The sequence below is a fragment of the Dermacentor andersoni genome, chromosome 1 (assembly GCF_023375885.2).
Source record: "Dermacentor andersoni chromosome 1, qqDerAnde1_hic_scaffold, whole genome shotgun sequence".
NCBI lineage: Eukaryota > Metazoa > Arthropoda > Arachnida > Ixodida > Ixodidae > Dermacentor > Dermacentor andersoni.
In genome coordinates, this window is record NC_092814.1 from 155,689,465 (window position 1) to 155,708,516 (window position 19,052).

General features: G+C 43.2%; 1 protein-coding gene across 5 annotated transcripts in view; it reads left to right on the top strand.

Moving 5' to 3' along the window:
• Positions 1–18,257, top strand: part of LOC126547020 (VPS9 domain-containing protein 1-like) — a 106,426-nt gene extending 88,169 nt beyond the window's left edge. For 4 of the 5 annotated variants that reach the window (XM_072287816.1, XM_072287815.1, XM_050194835.3 and 1 more), the window contains 5 exons: positions 1,850–2,149; positions 5,472–5,650; positions 7,948–8,014; positions 8,915–9,019; positions 17,634–18,257. In XM_072287816.1, the coding sequence (XP_072143917.1) occupies positions 1,850–2,149; positions 5,472–5,650; positions 7,948–8,014; positions 8,915–9,019; positions 17,634–17,709 (727 nt within the window). In that variant the 3' untranslated portion in view covers positions 17,710–18,257. The remainder of the gene's footprint in view (positions 1–1,849; positions 2,150–5,471; positions 5,651–7,947; positions 8,015–8,914; positions 9,020–17,633) is intronic. The other variant, XM_055062634.2, reaches the window with a different exon arrangement.
• The last annotated feature ends 795 nt before the right edge of the window (positions 18,258–19,052 follow it).

Below are 19,052 nucleotides of genomic sequence, written 5' to 3' on the forward strand. Positions count from 1 at the left end.
GGTGCCTCGCTGAGGAGGGTGGCTTGCCATCTCTCAGCGAGGTGCCCCACTTCAGAGGGTCCTGTTGTTGTCTTCCCCCTGATGCTGTTGGCATTGCCAAAGCACATGGGCCTTATCGACGCCTTTGTGCTCGCACCACAGGTAGCTGGGCGACGGGTGCAGCGCGGGCCGCAGGCGGTGCAGGTGGTAGGGGTTGCTGAAAGTGCCCGTCTGCAACCGTCTCAGGTCGACCGCCTGGGAGCTGTTCAGCCGCCCATGGGGTGTGGATATTTCCTTCCTGTAGTGACACAGCAGCTCTTGGTACGTGACCGGAAACTCCTCGACATCGCGGTCGGTGTCCCCGTGGTCCCCAGCTCCATTCGTCACGATTTGGGTTGTGTTGGTAATGACAGCGGCGGCGCTGGACGGGGTGGCCGCCACCGTCGCCGTCACTCCTCCGCTGGGGTCCCGCACAACAATGGCAGCGGCTGCCCTCTGGGTGACCGCGTCGTGGCGGCTAAGCTGCCTCGTGACTCGGCTAGAGAAAAACGAAAGCACACCAAAGTGCGCCGTGCGGTTGTCAGGGCAACACGTGAAAAACGCATGACCTCTGACTGGCTCTGGCAGCCCGCGGGTAGCGAGAACAAGAAAATTGAAGAGGCTCAATGTGTCTTCGCAAATAAAAGTCAAAGTAGAAAAAAATAAATAAGAACGCAGTTACCTTTGCTGGCTTTAGCGTCTTGACATGGATGCTTTGGTGCAGGTGAAAAAAATTTTGATATTCTTTTCTGTGACATGATGGCACAAATGAACCATCACAATGCTTCGTCTCATCGGACCTTGCTGCGTGCTTTGTCAACTTGTCTGATAGTGTGTTGATTTGGCTTGTATCGTTGTATGGTCCGATGTACGACATTAGAAAAGTCAATGCAGCTTTGGCGTCAAATGTTTATAAGAACATTAAGCTCACAAAGATTCGGAATTGAAAATGTAAAGCACGACTTTGGAAATGTCAATGCACTTTTCACATGAAAAGTTTATGTGATCTTTATACTCATAAAGTTTCAGAATTGAAATCCATGCGGCCCGTAGATACCGAGGCCTCTGCAAGATGCTGCGACGAGCCCACTCGCCATCAAAGCACCCTTGAAACTTTGTGTTCGGATGGGGACCTTTGTGTTATGTGACTCCAGGTGCATGGGTGTTGCCACGAAATCGAGCCCGAGTTCACAATCTTTGGGCCGAAATGCCTTTTCGAGCGTGAAAAATACATTCTAGACAAAATCCAGAATGATTTCTGGCGCCAGCGGTTGTTATGGGGCGCTGAAGCCCCATAAGCCCCCCCCCTGGCTTCGCCCCTGGTGTGCGCTATTTGCAAACTGCTAACCCAGCCAAAACACAAAATGGCAACCCCAAAAGGGGAGGAGGAAGGGCAACCATGAAAGAAAGGAGAAGGGAGCCCCATTATGCGAGGATGGGGAGAAGGTGAGGCAGCTTAGGGGATAACAAACGTTTTGGTGGCAGAAGCACAGCGGTGTGGCATGCACTGTTGTGAAACCACACCTCAAAGCAAAATTTGTCTATAACCTTACCACTAAAAATGTTTTCTATTTTTATTACAAATTATACGCACCAAAGTAGGTACATTCGATTGATGCAGTGGTGTGTACGTTGCTGCAATGATTGTGTTCTAACAACGCATGCCACTGCATCAGCTACATACTTACCTCCACGTTGGTTGCACGAACATCATTTTTAGCTGCTTTAGATATTGTAGGAGTAGATACAGGTGCTTTGAACATGAATCCTTGTTTTAACAAGTATTATTTTAATACCAAAGGTGGTGTTTGATGTAAATGTTCATTTTCAGGGACTCCAAACATCCTCTAAGCCAGTGGCTGGCTAAAGAGCGCGTCGCATTGCAGCGAGAGATTGTGATGGCCCTGGATAGCAGGAGCCATCTGGTGGCAGCTCCTAAGGAACCCTCAAGTGGTGGCAATCAACGATCCGTAGCCTGTGCCCATGTGGAAAGTGTTCTTCGAACTGCACTACTACTGCTAGGTTTGACGCTTGAGCCACTGAAAGACCCTGCTGCTCAAGAAGTATGCTACAGTGTGCTCGAAGACCACTTCACCTGGCCACTGTGGCCACACCTTCTGGCCACTGTCAGGTGTGGTCTTACACTGTGCATTATTATGGAGGTTATGTAAAAATTAAAATTTAGGGGTGCTTCAAACAATGCCTGTGTTAAAAATATATATAGTAATTCACTAGAATGTCGCACTGTCATGTTGCGCTACTGCAGCAGTATTAAGTGTGCCTTGTGTCGGAGGCCTTTAATAGCCATGTTCCACTTGCATTAAAGGTCTTGTATTGGGGGCGAGCTCCACCACTGGAAAAGCTGGCGCCACAGTCGGCGTGATGTGGCATTAGGGATCACGTGGATACAGCGGCCACGTCGGCTGCTTCGGAAGCGCCGAAGCGAGTTGAAAACGAAAGTTTAAGGCCCACCTGCGCTGCGGTTCTGATTAAGTGGTGAGGCTTTCTCGCCTTGGGTGTCTGCTCGACAACATTTGAATGCACTATAATAGGTAGTGGCTGCCTTTGGAGGCGTGCAGCATGTTCGGTGCCGCAGTGCCTGACGTACGCAACGGAGCCCGGTGTCAAGTCTTATTCACATGTAGCCGCAAGACAAGAGCTGCTTGAAGCTTGGCTCGCGAAACTTAGAACCGGCAAACAGCCATCAGCTACCACTCAGGTATGCAGCAAACACAGACGCAAGGGAGATTTCTGCTACGGCACCGGGACTGCCATGTTCGGCGAGTAGCAGAAAACGCGTATTGAGACGCTCGCCTGCACTCGCTGCCCGGCTAATGCCATGACGGTTTGGTCTATGAACTTGTTGATGCTAGATACTGGCAAGTTCACTGGAATGGAAAAGGAGCGGTAAGAAGTGGATTAAAAAAGTATGGCATATGGTGATGTTTGTGTTATGAATTAACGCACTAGATTACGAAACAGAAGCAGCAGGAAATTGCATGCTGAGAATACCTGTAAACATACAGTGCGACACAACTTGAGAAATAATATTGAAACGTCCAAGAAGTTAGAAAAAAAAAAAAAAAAAGAAAGATTGAATCGTCGCGACGGCACATCACAGTTGCCATAGGAGTCGATGTCTGTATAATGAAATTATTTTTTAACAGCTCTGATAGCGTCCATGCAACAATGGTTGCTTGTGTACTGTCAAATGCTCATATTCTGGAGCCTAAAGTTCACGGCACGGTGCGGAAACACGCTCGCAGCGAAAGGAAAACCTTGTGCACGGACATGCATGCAGACGCGCAGTCGGTTACTGGGAACCCGTGTGATTACTTTATGCTCTATTTGGTTATAAAGACAGCCCACTATAAGAAGATATTTCACATAGTTTGCTCTCAGCGTTTGCCTACCTTTCACACAAGAAGCCAGTTCGGGAGACTCCATCATGGCGACTGCGCGCAGTGGCGTTCACTGTACGTATTTGGTAGATGGAGTCTGTAAACGATTCTGTGCTTTCAGTTTACCCAAGACTATTATTTCGTCACTAAGAAACTTTCCTCATTTTGAGAGTACTTACAGAAATGTCCAGGAGGGCTGCCGCGTGGTGTTTTTACTGAGCGCCTAAGCCTATGAGGAGCGTGCCGCGTGATCCCTCATACTACGCAAGGGTGGCGCTTCCGACAGATGGCGACTCCGTAAGTCCTCGCCCCCAATAGCTCAACAAGTAGATTTAGCAAAACCAGAAGGCAGCCAAAAGGCTAGGTTTTCAGTCCTTTTGCATTCTGAGAAGAAAATAATAGTGTTGTTTTAGGCATAGTTTTGGCACCCTAATTTCTAGTTTCAGAACTCATAGCTGCTGCTACCTGCGGTTATTAATATTATTATAAGTGACTGATTAAACCTCACACTTGCTTGCCCTTGTTCTCCTTCCTTGTCTTTCAATTCAATTTCGGCACTCCTCTAGACTGTACTAAAAAGCTGGCTTGCTAGCAGGAAGAGAGATGCAGCAATCTTAGTGATGTATAAATCTGCAACCACCCAAAGTAAATTATCCTGGTGTAAGAAACTACAGTGTTGACAAAAGTAAGTGAAGCTTGCTGCAGGCACCAAATGCAGTCACGCTGGAAAAGAGATGTTAAGGTACACGAGTCGGCTGGTTTTTTGATGCTCATTTTTTATCCTCCGCCTACTCCAACTCTTCTTATTTCGAGTTTACTGCAGGATGAAGACATCTCCCACAGATATCCATTTGCCCCTGGTCGGCATCACCCAAAACCTTTGTACATTTGATGATTTCCTAATCTCACCACTCCATTTAGAGCTCTTTCACCCGTAACTGCACTTTTCTTATTTTGGCACCCATTCACCAACTCTAATAGGCTACCACTTATTTGTTTTGTGCATTAGATGACCTGCCCTTCTTTATTTCTTTCCCTTAATCTTATTGTCTATCCACATTTGATCTAATCTGTACCAAAATGTCTCAGCCCTTTAAGGGCCCTTACCAGGCCTTATTTGAAATTTTGGTTATAACCTAGAATTGTAAAGTCCTCTCCAGGGAGCATCTGCCACAATAATTTTAATGTAAATTTCAATAGTAGCTCAGATAGAAACAAATGAAATGTTGGGAAGCCCTTATGTGATAAGGCAAGTTGCCCTTCCTTCAGCACAGGCTCTCTCCTGTTGCCTCGACCTGCCTCTGCAAGCAATATTCCTCTGCTGCCTTCTCCCGTCTCACTGCTGAGTGCCAGTCTCCTTTTTTTTCACGACTCCTGTTTCGTTTCTTTTGCCTCCCTTTTCTTGCTGTGCAGCATATTTTCAGAGGCTGTACCCTGCATTACACAGCAATCCCCGAGTTGTTTGCTTACAGGTCAAGTCACTCCTTCCAGAAGAAGAGCGCATAAACTAGTGCCTGGTTTTTGGCTTCTTTCCTTCTGTAACCCCCTCCCCTCCCCCTCAGTCCTTTCCTCCAAGTTTCAGCCTTATATGCTAGTTACTTACACACAATACAGTACACCCGCCGTGGTTGCTCAGTGGCTATGGTGTTAAGCTGCTGAGCACGAGGTCGCGGGATCAATCCCGGCCACAGCGGCCGCATTTCGATGGGGGCGAAATGCGAAAACACCCGTGTACTTAGATTTAGGTGCACGTTAAAGAACCCCAGGTGGTCGAAATTTCCGGAGTCCTCCACTACGGCGTGCCTCATAATCAGAAAGTGGTTTTGGGACATAAAACCCCATAATTTAATTTTTTTTTTAACAATACAGTGATTATACACTTGGTTAAGTTGCTGTTCATGGCTTAGAAATAGTTGCCAAATGTGCCACAACATACTTTCATTATTTTGTTGGTTTCATTCTCACGATTACTTAACAAAAAAGAAAGTTGAAAGTTTACTAGTGCAGGTAGTGGCTTTTGTTGAAGCACTGAGCCAGGTTGCATGTTTGCAGGTTAGAAAACCTTTCAGGGGAGCAGCGTGTGGCAACCACCATTAGCCAGCTGGCCTCAGCATCAGCTGAGGAGATGCACGTCTCACCTTGCCTGCACAAGAGTCCCGCTCTAAGTGAGGCAGTGGGCATGCTGCGCACTGTGCCTCGGCTTGGCCCTAGTCATAAACTACGTGTACTGGGTATGCAATCTAATGCCTTCTTTTCTTGATTGCAGAGACCAGCACTAAGAGTAAGCTGGAGACTATGGGGACATTTACGTTTGTTTTTCAAGGCCAAAATAAGATTCTGTGAGCCTTCTTTTCTGCTTGAAACTGTCAGCACCTTGTGCGTGCTGTAGACCACTTGGCCATAAGTGAACGGTTATGTTTTGGCATCTGTTTAGGACAACGTTTCCTTGTGCAAAGGTGTTCTAAAATGAACCTACAAGCAATGTCATCATATGATAGAATGCTATGGCACCTCATGGCATCCCTGTGAATTCCTGTTTATTATTGTGGAACAATAATTTACACTTAGAAAAACAGATGTCAATCTAAAACCACAGCAACTAAAGCAGCAGCTAGCATGACAACAGATTCTAGGCACATCAAGAGGATGGATTAGCTGGGCACCAACTGATTTCCTTATTTGCATATATGTGAAGCACGTAAATGCTTTCTCTAGTGAAATGGTTTATTGGTTCAAGAAGCCCGTTCAGTGGTTGCCAAATGAGAGCATTTCACATGTATTCAAATGGGTAGGGCCCAAGGTAAAGCTTTAGCTGTCACATGTATTCTACAGTCAATGAGAAAAGAAAGTGGTGCTGCAAGCAATATTTCACTGCCAGAAACATTTGTCCCAAGATCAGGCTTAATTGATGATATTTGAAGTCCATTTAAACATGTGCCTGGCTGGTGTAATGTAAGCACTCCTTTCACTGTATTCTATTCCCTTATCATTCCCTGCTCTTGCCCAGCCAATCTGGTGATAATGTAGACGGGGCACTGTTTGTATCACTGATGAAGCAGGAAAAGGAAAAGAATTGGAATAGAATCATTACATTATTCCAGCTTGTGTTTTAATCTTCTTCAATTTGACCTGTATTAGCATGGAAAACACAACTTCACACAGATTGACAAGTATCTCACCAGACATCTCTCCTCTTTTGACAGACTATACTTGTCAGTAATGTGTCTTCAGAGCAGTTCACTGCAAGCTCCCCAATCTCTTTTGTAGTCTGTGGACCACAGCTTGAACCACGCTGTCCTAGGCTCTTTCTGGCAAACTATTTCAAGAAGTATAAAGTCCTTGCTTTTCTAGAGAGAATCTTCATGATCCTTTATGCAATTGCTACTGTAATGCCTTATACAAAGGTACTCATTTCACAAAAGATATATTATGGTTTACCTCCTTATGAAGTGCTTGAAGCCTTTAATATGAATCAGCATTCCATGACATATGCTGCTGTGACAATGTAGCATTGGCACATATTTGTAGTCTACCTTTTATAATGTGCTATCCTTTGTTAGCAGTAGTAAATTCATTCGAGGAAGTATAAAAGATCAAAATTTAGGTCACATAATCCCAGAAAAAATTTCTATAGAGAAATTATATTGCTTTCATCTTATCGAATTCTGAAACAATAGACCTGATACACTGGTAAAACTGATAGCCTGTATTAATTTGTTGGATAATGAAATAAACCTGACACACTGATATGATACATAGCCGGTATTGGTCTGTGAAACAATAGACCTGATTGGTCTTTAGTTTACAAGTGTATTGGTCTAAACAGGAGCACTGTGTACAAAAATGGTTTGTTCTACAAAGGTCCCCTAATTGTTCATATTAAAGCAAAGCCTTCTAGGTGTGCCCTCCCGGACTTTGGTGATTGTGGTTGCTGCTGTCTTGCCAATGGCTCACACACAGGACGGCACTCGTATAACAAATTGTGGCCGTTATATAGCCCCATCTTTATTATCCCTACAGATATGCTGGCAGCCAGCCCGGTTCTCTACAAAGTTAGGCAGTGAAACAACAAACGCTACCTAAATATCCTCAGCACAAAAATATACAGCTTAGAATGCATAATTCCTTTATTACAGCGAAGCCTTCTGTGCCTTCATTCTCGATGTTTGATGAGTCTGCTTGGTTGGCTTCTTCCCAAGCAATACTACCAATACAAGTTTATATCACGATTATTACTTCTATTCCATCTATTGGGACCTATAAAGCATTTTATTTGTCCACTACAGAATTATATCACTTTCTTTTATTGATTCAATTGAGACCCATAAAGTATTTTGTCTTATTCAACATTGTATTGCCCTGTAGTAGAAGCTATAGGACCTATAATTCTTGTATAGTACCAATAGAAATTTCTATTAAAATGTTCATTAGAGAAGTAAAACTGTAGCTTGTTCCAGGCTCACTGGCAATATCAGTGCAGCCGCAACTTGAGCAAAATAATGTTATTCCCTTTCATTGTTTTTTCTAGTTCATGTCACTCGGCTGGTTTGTACAGAACCTCTTGCAAGTGAAGATGAACACCATAGGAAGCTAATGTGAGTTCACGGAAAGTCATTTTACCTGAGCAGGGCTATACTCTCAATCAGTTACCTGTGGGCACACCAGTTAGTGCAGGTTGGTGCGACCAACATTAATGGGCATGAAGGACGTACAAAGGAAGCGATTTGTGCGTTGGAACACTCATGATGTAAAAGTATGACACTGAATTTTACATCAAATTACATGGCACATACCCAATATCTTTCTTTCAGTTGGCAGATCAGTTCTGTAGAAGCCCCCCAGGTGGAGGAAGCTTACATTTGAAAACCATATGGGTTTTAATTGTAGCTTCGTGCTACAAGACGTGTGGATGTCAATCTTTCCCTTTCTTTCATATGTGACGTGCTACTTTTTGGTCGCGGATGCAAACACTGAGAGAAGTTTCTCTAGCCTTCATAGTACTGCCTGCTGTGTTTGAAATAGAATATAGTTCCTTGTTATCGCCTGAGCGCACTCTGTTAAAACCACGTAGTGGACATGGCTACGTTGACTTCCTAAGTATATTGGTTGAGACGCCCTTTATTTTTGCAATGAAAAAGGGCATATTTTAAACAGAAAACTAATATTGTACAGTAGGCACATTGCTCTTCATGCTTGTTACTTCTCATGAGTTTTAAATGAAAAAAAAAAAATATATTATTTTTGCTTCGACATGATTGCTTGTGGCTGCGGGCATGGTGGACATGAGAATGTCTGAAACATGAAAGTAATCAGCCACATATGCCAAACCAGACTAGCTTGGTGTAATGTGATCAAAATGGAGCCACTAAAGCCAGTTCATTTTTAAAGCTCAAGTGATTGGCTTCAAAATGCTTTAACAGTTCCTCATTATCAATAATTTGACTGTAGAGGAGTTGCTAAAACATTGTCAGTTCACTGAGTTCTTCTGCTTGTAGGGGAGCTGATGACCTCATTCCTGCATTAATTTACATCTTGGTGCAGTCAAAGGTACCACAGCTGTATTCTGAATACCTTGCACTTGAGCAAATACTAGATTCTAGGTAAGTTCCTACTTTGCTTCAATTATGCTACCTTGCAAGTAGACTCAGCATCGAATTTGTGAATGCAAGTGAAGCACTCTTGCCTTTGTGATTAACACCTTGTTTACTCTACTGTGATCACACTTCACGATGTGTTATACGAGCATTTTGCTGGGCGAGTTGATAGATAGTGTATCTGTGGTGGAACCTGTGAAAAGGCATAACACCACAAGACGTACGTAGGGCACACATAGGACTTGCAAGCTGCAAGTCCAGTGTGTGTGTGTCATGTACATCATCTCCTTCTGTTATCTTTTTGCTGGTTCCGCCACACTTATATAGTATCATTTAGGTGTGGGATGCCTTACATTGCCATTTAAAAAATAATTTTAAAGTGAAACTTTTCTTTTTGTCTTGTCTGTGTCCACAAAAGCACTGAATGTTGACCAACAAAGTAGTGCCAGAGAGTATACCTCAGTTCTGCCTGATAAAACATTAAATCATGGTGTAAAACCTGTACATATAATGTTGGATCATAAGTATCTCTATAACAGACAGACCTATTAGTGGAATAGCGCTTAATGTCCAATGGCTTTATTAACTTTTTTTAATGTATGTTTTAGCTATCCCATTCTTGGGCAACTGGTCATGTCCCAATTTTTAGGCAACCCTCCAAAATTGGTATGTGCCCCTGTGCCATGCACCTCTCATCACCATTTTTCCCTCGGCAAGTGTCATACATCACCTTCGTCCATGTGACATCGTTGCATTGACATCTCGCACTATGCATTTGCCTGATTTGGTGCTTACATTTAGGCTTAGCTTGTGAATGGCGTAGTGCATAAACATAACCATTGCATGATTACACATTTTATAGGATGAAAATAACCACAACTGTACAAATTGCATTTAGTTTGGTAGGATTTGATTCACTGAAGCTTCCCTTCAAATATACTGCAACCGGTGACATAGGCGCCAACCGCAGGGGGGTTCCGGGGCCCGAGCATTTTCCGGAGGAGGCAGAGCCCCCCTCTCCCCCCCCCCCCCCCCCCACATACACACATGCCTAAAATGTCATTACCAGAGTTTTGTCACCCACATCATTTGAGGTTTATTTGAACTTGCCTCGACCTTTTCACTTAAAATTTTGTTGTGGCTAATAGCTTATTGCATCATTGTTGGCATGGATGTGCACGGCTTTTAATTCATACCTTCGCTTTATTTCTGCAAATCCTAACAATTGGAGTACAAGCGCATATGAAGCACTAGCGTGGCGGCTGCCTCATCCATATTTTTTAATTTCAACATTTTTTAAAATTTCCACTGAAACACCGTGCACACACACAGGACAAAGTTTATTATATTTTTGAAAGAGAAGGAGGTAGCCAGTGAAAAATTATTTCTAATGGTATGGATATATGCCTTGAGAATTAACATGTTGCTGTATCTTAACCCCGCTTCAAATTGCTTTGCGTGCTTTTCTGACCCTGAAAAAAAACCTGCAGACTTCAGTGACCCCTTCGACAGAGTCTTTCATCAATGGCATGTGAAATGCAGGTGAATTATGTGTCTCACTATTGCTTATCTTTCCGGTAAGCATTGCTGTCGACTCATGAAAAATAAGATACTCTTCTAATAATTTGCAGCATTTATTAAGGATGGAAACATCACTTCCACGCAGAGGTCATAAATATATACAGGATGTCCCAATTAACTATCATGCACCCAGATTTAAAAAAAAAAGAGCATTTGCATTACTCAAAGAAAATGTAGTGCACCTTGTTTCCGGTACAGTGGAATAGCTGCCAGTAATTTTTTTTCAATACTGAGATTTAATTTAGTAATTGTAATTAATTATCTAACTCGAGACATTTTATCCTACTTATCAAAGTGTCAATGAGGCATTTGTAGGCACAGCCAAGGGACATCTGATTGCGGCATCTGCAGTGACGTACTAATTGCGTACTAATTTTTCGAACTGATAAATAAACCCCGCAAAATATGAAAAATGCCACGTGACTGTGCTCCCACCTGCACCAAAAAGCAGTGCCCTTGAACAAGCTCCCTCCAAGTTAGCCAAAACGAAATAAAGGAAATAAAGAAAAGCATCGTGATAGAGCCAGTTCCTTATCTGCCACGCATCGGCTAAGTAACGCGTCGCGTTTGGTGTCAGTTGGCAACAAGCAGTGATAGCTGTTGTCTTAGCGTATATATAGCTCACGGATGGCTTTTTTTTTTGCCATAATACTTATTACCATAAAAGTTAATTCACAACATCAGTGCAAAGGTTTAAAGGTGCATTTTGTTTCGTCCCAGTTGCCATGTCTTTCTCTAATGAGCAGAAGGAAAACATGATCTTTGACTTGGGAGCTGCAAATGGCAACAAGAGGAAGGCCGCAAATATATATAATTCATGGAAGTGTGGCGGTAGACCAAAGGCATTGGCTATCAGCAGAAACTATGAAAACATCATACGAACCAGCAGCTTCTAGAGCCAGCAGCAGAGGACTTCATTTTTGGGTCCTAGCCTACGCATGGATGTTCTAGCATTTATGGCTTCAAACCCTCATGCAAGCGTGCGGGACGTGGCCACCCAGGTACAAATTTCCAAGTCATCAGTTTGGAGGATTCTAAATGACTGAGCCTTCCACCTGCACAGTGCATGGAAGATAGGGACCTGCAGAATCGTCTAGATTTCTTGAATTGGCTCCTCACAAAAGCCGGCGAGTCACTGGACTTTTTGAGCAACATCATGTGCACAAATGAAGCCAATTTTTGCAGAAACAGCCAGGTAAATTTGCATTGGAGCAACTCCAATTCACATTAGGTAAAGTGCGATGGGCACCAGTGCCAGTGGTTGTTCAATGTGTGGTTAAGAATTTACACTGGTGCCATAATCAGTCACATCTTCTTCAATCACACACTGAGTCGACAGCGTTACGTGGACATAATCCTTGAAGGAGTGGTGGAATAGTTTCTCAGCGAAGTCCCGCTGTCACATCTCCCACTTCTCTGGGATCAGCGATGGGACAGCAGCTGAGCACGAAACTGGCTGTATGCGACTTTTCATGCGCAACAGATTCGAAGGCAAAGGCCTGTAAATTGACCGGCTAGGTCACCTGACCTCTCTCAGCTCGATTTCTTTCTTTGAGGTTATGCGAAAGATCATGTTTACATGATCGAGGCGGACGTCAGATGAGCTCAAGGCAAGGATAACGGATGTCCGTCATATAATTCCAGCGTAAGTCATCAAGAAAGCCTCAGAAGATGTGATAAAGCGAACTCAGCACTGATTAGCTGCAAGAGACTTATTTGAACACATCCTCTAGGTAGCAGCGGGTGTTCAACAGCTCTTACGAATTCGTAGAAAGGGCACACTGAAATCTGATGGTTTTAAATGTGTAAGCATTTCTATCCTTACCCAACAGAAAAACCGTCCCTCAGTCCATCCCTTAAGACAACTGTTTTCAACATAGTGCCCGCAGCAGCGAGCGAATTTGCCTGCACGCCGCCTCTCGCTTCAACGCCAACGAAGCGGCGAGAACGCAGTACTCACTGAGCTCTCAACACATGCTGCACTCTGCCGCTTTCGCAGATCACTTTCAAGATACGGGCCGCACCAGTCTTAACCGCCTAGGGAGCACGATTGATCACAGTTCATAATGGTTCAGTGTACCTAATAAATGTAAATGTTGCATATTTTCCCTTCATTTGCTACATCCCATGTCCAGTGAACATTGCTTCTACTCGCCTCTTCTATGTCGTCTCGTGCAGGTCTCGCTTAACATTTCGGTGTTGCAACCACACTTCTCTGTTTCATGGTTCCTTTGCAGTCGTTCTCGCAATTATACGAGACATGCGAGCATACTACCACGAAACGCCACGTTTGTACTGCGAAGTGCTTACGCATCATTGAGATAAATCTTGGAAAAGATTCTGCGTAGACTTTCTTCTTCTTTTTTTTAATTGTGCAGACATCGTGATTGCCAATTTGGCTCAGTTAGAAGTGGTACATTTGCTTTCTTAGTCACGTCGGTTTTGCCTTTTCTCTCTAACATGAGTCGCTTCCAGTCTGTTCATATTGCTTTTATTTTTTGCCACAAATCTGTTTTTGCAGCACGTATACACTCATGAAAAATAAAACCGTCACTTTAATTTGGCTTTGGTCCAAAGCAAGTTTCTCCAGCGAAATATAGCTGCACACACATTCTTGTGATGAAAAGCATTCTATGCCTATTCCATTGCCTTCTGTGTTTCATGCGCGGCCAGAGCAGTGCTTCGGCCGCGCCATCAAAGGGATTTGTTATCAATGTGACCAGTCAGCCATGGGAGACGGATAAGTGTGACGTAGAAATGAGAGGAAGGAATAGCTGTAAAGCCGAGAAATCTGCTGTTGGTGCTCCTTCCGTACCATTATCAAGGTGATGCTCTGTCTCTTCGGGTTTGCGGCTGGCAAAGCAGATCAGAAGTTATTATTAGAAGTTAGGTCACATTACAAGTATTTAGTATACAGAAGGTGGTTCCATAGTCAGACTGTATCGGGACCTCCTATTGCTTTCAATCAGCATATTTGAGGGGGCAGTCACGTGGTATTTTTAATTTCTCGTGGGGTGTCTTTACCAGTCGGAAAAAAAGGAGACTTTTGTGTGCAATCAGTATGTCGCTGAAAACACTGCAGTTAGATGTCGTAGGGGAATGCCTACAAATGCCTCATTGACACTTTGATAATTAAGTCCGTACTTCTCGAGTTAGGTAACTATAGTTATCTAATTAAATCTCAGTAACTCCACAGAAAATATTATTGGTGGCTACTCCACTGTACTGGAAACAATATGCACTAAGTTTTCTTCGAGTAACGCAATTGCTCTTTTTTTAAGTCTTGGTGCATGATAATTGAGACACTCTGTATAATTCACTCAGTAACCGAAATGAGCCCAAGCCAGATTCACTCATAATCAGAATCAACAGCAGTCATGCGCAGCAGCGCTTATACTCCAACTCACCGAAAAAGAAAGAGAGAGATGCTGCAGTTTCTCCAGAAAGGCGAAGCAGTATTAGTGATGGTGAAGTATAAAACAATTTCACGAAGGAAGATTACACTACCGAGAGATGCCAGATTCTTGGCGGTGCGAGAGGACTCAAGTTGTGAAACTGAACTGTCTCCTACTACAAGGTCTTCTATATACTCACATAAGGTTGTCACTTCAGTGAACAATGCGTCGAGGTCACATGAAGTTTTTTCACGTGCAACTGTTATTAAAGGTTGTATATATATATATATATGTGTGTGTGTGTGTGTGCGATTCGGAAAGCTGGTCGACCCCCCCCCCCCCCCCCCCACACACACACACACACACACACACACACACACACACACACACACACACACACACATAATAGACGGACAGAGCCTATGTGGGCAAGGTTCTGACTGGTGTTGCAGAAGTCACAGGGCACTTGTTTTGTCGTGGGGTGCTTTTTTTGTTGTGATGATTAGATTGCATGTTTTAGAACTACTGCTTCAGGAAGGCACATGTAACTGGCAAACTGAAGCACCCAAGCTTATACTAAAACAGGCAGTGCAGCATCATCAGGACACCCAAGGGGCAGCGCGGGAATCAATGCTGGAACCCGAACTGGTCTGTGGGTTGGGGCTCGCCAAGGCCCAACCCACGGACCAGTCTGGGTTCAAGCTTTGGTTCCTCGTTGCTGCTTTATACAGGTACCACCAATAATACAAAATAATGATGCATTGTTAGAACTAGTAAGAAAAAGAAAAATAGAATCATACTCGGCCGCCAACTTGTGATGCTATAATGTTCCAGGCTACCGTGCCCTGTGACTTCTGCAGTACCAGTGAGAACCTTGCGATCTATGTGTGTGTATGGGCAGGGAAATTTATGGGGATATTCCTAAAATAATACAGGGAAAATTTTTGCAAACGGGGAATTTTCATGCACAGGAATAGTAAGTCTTCTGCAAGTTACGGAATATCACCAACTGCAACATTTGCGTTGGATCTGCATACTTCGTCTAACTTTGTTGGCACATTATGAATAGATTTGACAAAAACATTTCACTCTATTGTCCACAAACTACTCTTTAACAAATTAAACGCCATTGGGATCACTGGTCCAGCCTTAAGATTAATCCGCAACTACTTACTTGATCGGGAACAAATTGTTTGTTACCTGGAAGTTATTCTCAGCCTATTACGTAAAACTAACACTGGTGTCCCACAAGGTTCGATACTTGAACCACTTTTATTCTTAATTGATATTAATGACTTACCCCTGTTCTTAATATCTTCTAATTGCATATACTTTATGCTGACGACACTACCATTCTTTCTTCTGATAAACACGTAGATATTTTCTTATCCAAGCTGAATACTGATGCAGAGAATATATTAAACTAGTGTCGAAGAAAAGCACTTTCAGTTAACGCTAAAAACTTGCTTTGTAATTTTCGCATCTCTCTAAAGAAACATCCCTGGAAGTCCCTCTATAGGTATTGGCAACAGTGTTCTTGTTGTGTCTGACCACACTAACTGTACAAAGATTTAAAATTTTACATGCATATTTCTGCATTGACAAAAAATGTTGCCTGTGGCATTAGGGTACTCATGAAAGTTTGCTCATAATTTACATCAGCAATCCTCATTTCTCCTTAACTATGCCTTTATACACAGTCATATTAATTATTGCATTTCCTCATGACGCTCATTGCAACATATTCAAAACAGAACACTGCGCATCATAACTTTCAGCAGTGCCAGGACTAACGTCTCCTCACTTCTATGTACAACATATTATCTTAGGGAAAGCTTCACAAATACTCATTAATTATTCTTATGCACAAATTCTTCAATGGAAAACTTCAGAAAACCAGCATCCCCATTTTAGGTCCATGCAATTTCCTTCAAATAACTTTTTTTTGCTTCCTATGCCCAATACTAACTATGGCAAATTTACTGCTAAGTAATTTTCGATTCCATTACCGCCGCACCTTAAAGAACCCTGCACTATTAACATGTTTAAACACAACCTTCACGCTTTTCTTCATCTTGTCTAGTTCTTTATTTATTAAGTAACATAGATGCATTATTATTTCTTGTTATTTTGACCACACATGCTGCACTAAATAAATAATTAAATTACATGTTATAGGAGGTCCCCCCTTCAGGCTTTGACTATGGGGCCTCCTCCTGTATGTACCATGTACAGCCTCCTGCATTTTTAACTATATCATGCGAGCGTTCATCACGCGTCATTTTAGCGCCTTAAAGCGGCGATAATCAGCGAGACCGGCAGAAGTACTCTCAGGCACACTAAACACTCGCTTGTACACAGGTCGTCTAATACGATGTTCCCTTCAGGACGACGCAGGACAATATTAGTGTTTTCACGCTATATAGTTAAAAATGCAGGAGGCTTACATGTAACATATCCTATGCATAATAAAACGAATACATATTGGTGAGAAGGTTATTTCGCCATAACTGAGCCTATATTTTGGCTTCAATTCTTGTAAGGAATCTCATCTATCAGTGTGCCAGCAAAAGCAGTTGGACTTAGGAGTCAAAACTTCAGATGCACCAACTGCCCTCATTTAATGATCCCTATGGTAGAAAGCAAAAAGTTGTGCAAATCACAATGTTGTTTAACACAAAATGCTGTATTGTCAGATAGTGGGACAGATTTTTGCAAGTGACTATTGCTTAAAAATACAAAAGCAACATTCAGTTGCACACTGTGGAACAAGAAGCTGAATTGCTTTCTTGGATATGTTACCCTCCCAGTCCATTGATACTGTTCACAGTTGTGGAAGTAGGGCCCGTATTTTTAGCATCCATTTCATTTTCTGTTTTCATCACCTGTTTTTTGCTGTGTGGCTAATACCAGCATAACGGTAGCATCCAAGCCAATGATGAAAAGAATGAAAAATTTAATGGATGATGAATTGGAAAATATGGACCATGGGGTTAATTTTGTGGAAATTCAGCTCACCTTTCATTCTTCTTGCTCTTTGTCATTGGCTTGGACGTGGCTCAAACGCCACCGTTATGGTTCAGATTGGCTACTAGGTATGATGCACGGCATGAGGAATAGAAAATGAAATGTAATTTTAGAAACTACAGGCACAAGACAACTGGTTTTTGAGCTAGTTAGTTATTTTATGTTGCAGGGTAAGAGCCCTTGTGCAAATTGAAATTATAAGCCTTGCTGCTGACTGGATCTCATGGAAATTTCAGAAATTGCAAAGTGCCCCTTGCTCAACACCAATGTAATTCAATTTCAAAGCAGCTTTGCTTAATGCAAGCCTCCTGGAAGTGGGTACAGCCTTTCTCTTTATATTGTGGCTTTACACCATGGTGAAGTTTATACATATGAGTTTAACTTTTTAGCTGGTATTTGTTTTAATACGCCAATGTTTGACACTACTTACGGTAGCACAGTTGTGCAGTTGCATGAATTTTTTTGCTCATTAGTGGCAATACTTTTTGTACTAACTTTTTTTTTTTATTTGAGGATGTGCTGCAAGGCATATGTGCTAGAAAATTAAGATGGCATAAAATTAATGCGTGCAGCATGTTATGAAATTCATTTAATAGGCAAAATTCATGTTCTTTCAGGTACATGCTTGGAGAAGAAGGGTATTGCTTAGCTTCAGTCCTGATGGCCTTCAAGTACCTGGAATCACTACCTTGAGCCAGACAACCAAGCTTTTATTTTCTGAACTTCTGTGAAGCTACTTTTTTTTAACAAATGAGTGAACTTTCAGATCTTGTTTAAAGGCTGAAAACTCGATAGGTAAAGGTGACACTTTCTATCTCCAGCATTTAGTGGAACTTTGCCAACAGTATGTGAACTTAAGTTTCGCTACCATGCCCAATTTATGGACTGGCAAAGTGCTTGAGCTAATTGTGCTCAAACTACAAGCTGTTTTTCATACTTGAGATTCGCATTATGACTGCTTGATGATAATGCGAAGTCCCTAACATTAGGGCAAGCAAGCAGCTCTGTAGTACTACAGTGCCATTAAGTGTTGGACTCCTGTTCAAAATAGTTGACTACATGCCTAAACAGTGCTGCCAGTCTGAAAACAGTCATGTACGTTACTGTTCTCCGCGAGTGGCATGCTACGGGTATGTTAGTGTTGCTCAAATGGTTCTGTGCTCACACAAAATGCGCGCAGAAACGGCCATATTTGAATTGTTGATTCTGTACAGTCAATAAAGACGTATTTAATGAATTGATACGTGCCTGCATCTTCCTTTCGCGACAGGTGTCGCAGCACACGCAAAAGATCTCTGCAACCGGTGCAACCCAAGCTTAAGGTCGGTATTAGAGGCGGTGCTATGTCAACAGTGTTGGCTGCCATCGCGATATCATGTCTAGTAGGTCAACATATACATCTACAAGTCACAGGCGTTCTGGTGACGCACGGGGATTTGGCGGCGGAATCGTTATCTCCGGAATGATGTTGCAGTGCTGTATAGTGTCGAGTTTGTCTTCAATCTGGAAAAGCTCGTTGGTCAGTTTCCTGAGGAAGGTAGACACTTCTTGCAGAAGTTGATGCGAGCGAACAAGGTTCTGGGAAATAGCACCGAGTTCGCGGGCAGCGTTCTGATAGGGATGCCGCATCAGTTCGCATATGCTCCTCCGTAAGCTTGCGTTACGTTCACGCAGTTTTCGGTGAAGAAGCGTTCTGTGCTGGCTAGGTTCCGCAGATCGACGCTCGCTCGACGTAGCACTGTCGCTGGCACTCGACACACTCAGATCGCTGGCGACTGTGCTGGTGGAAACGCTGAGGTCCTCGTCGTCCGATTCCGAAGCTTCCCCGCACACTACAGTAGCCTGCTGGCCGCTGCCGACAGTGGGCGGCTCCGCCGCCACGCTCAGCTCCGCGTCTGTCGATTCCGCCATATTTGCTGTTGGTGGGCCTCAGACGATCTCTTAACCACCACTACGTAAGAACGGCTGAGTACTGCTAGATTGAAAACAAGGCAGTACTAGAACTTGACAGGCAGTACGCTGCGGTCACTAGTAGT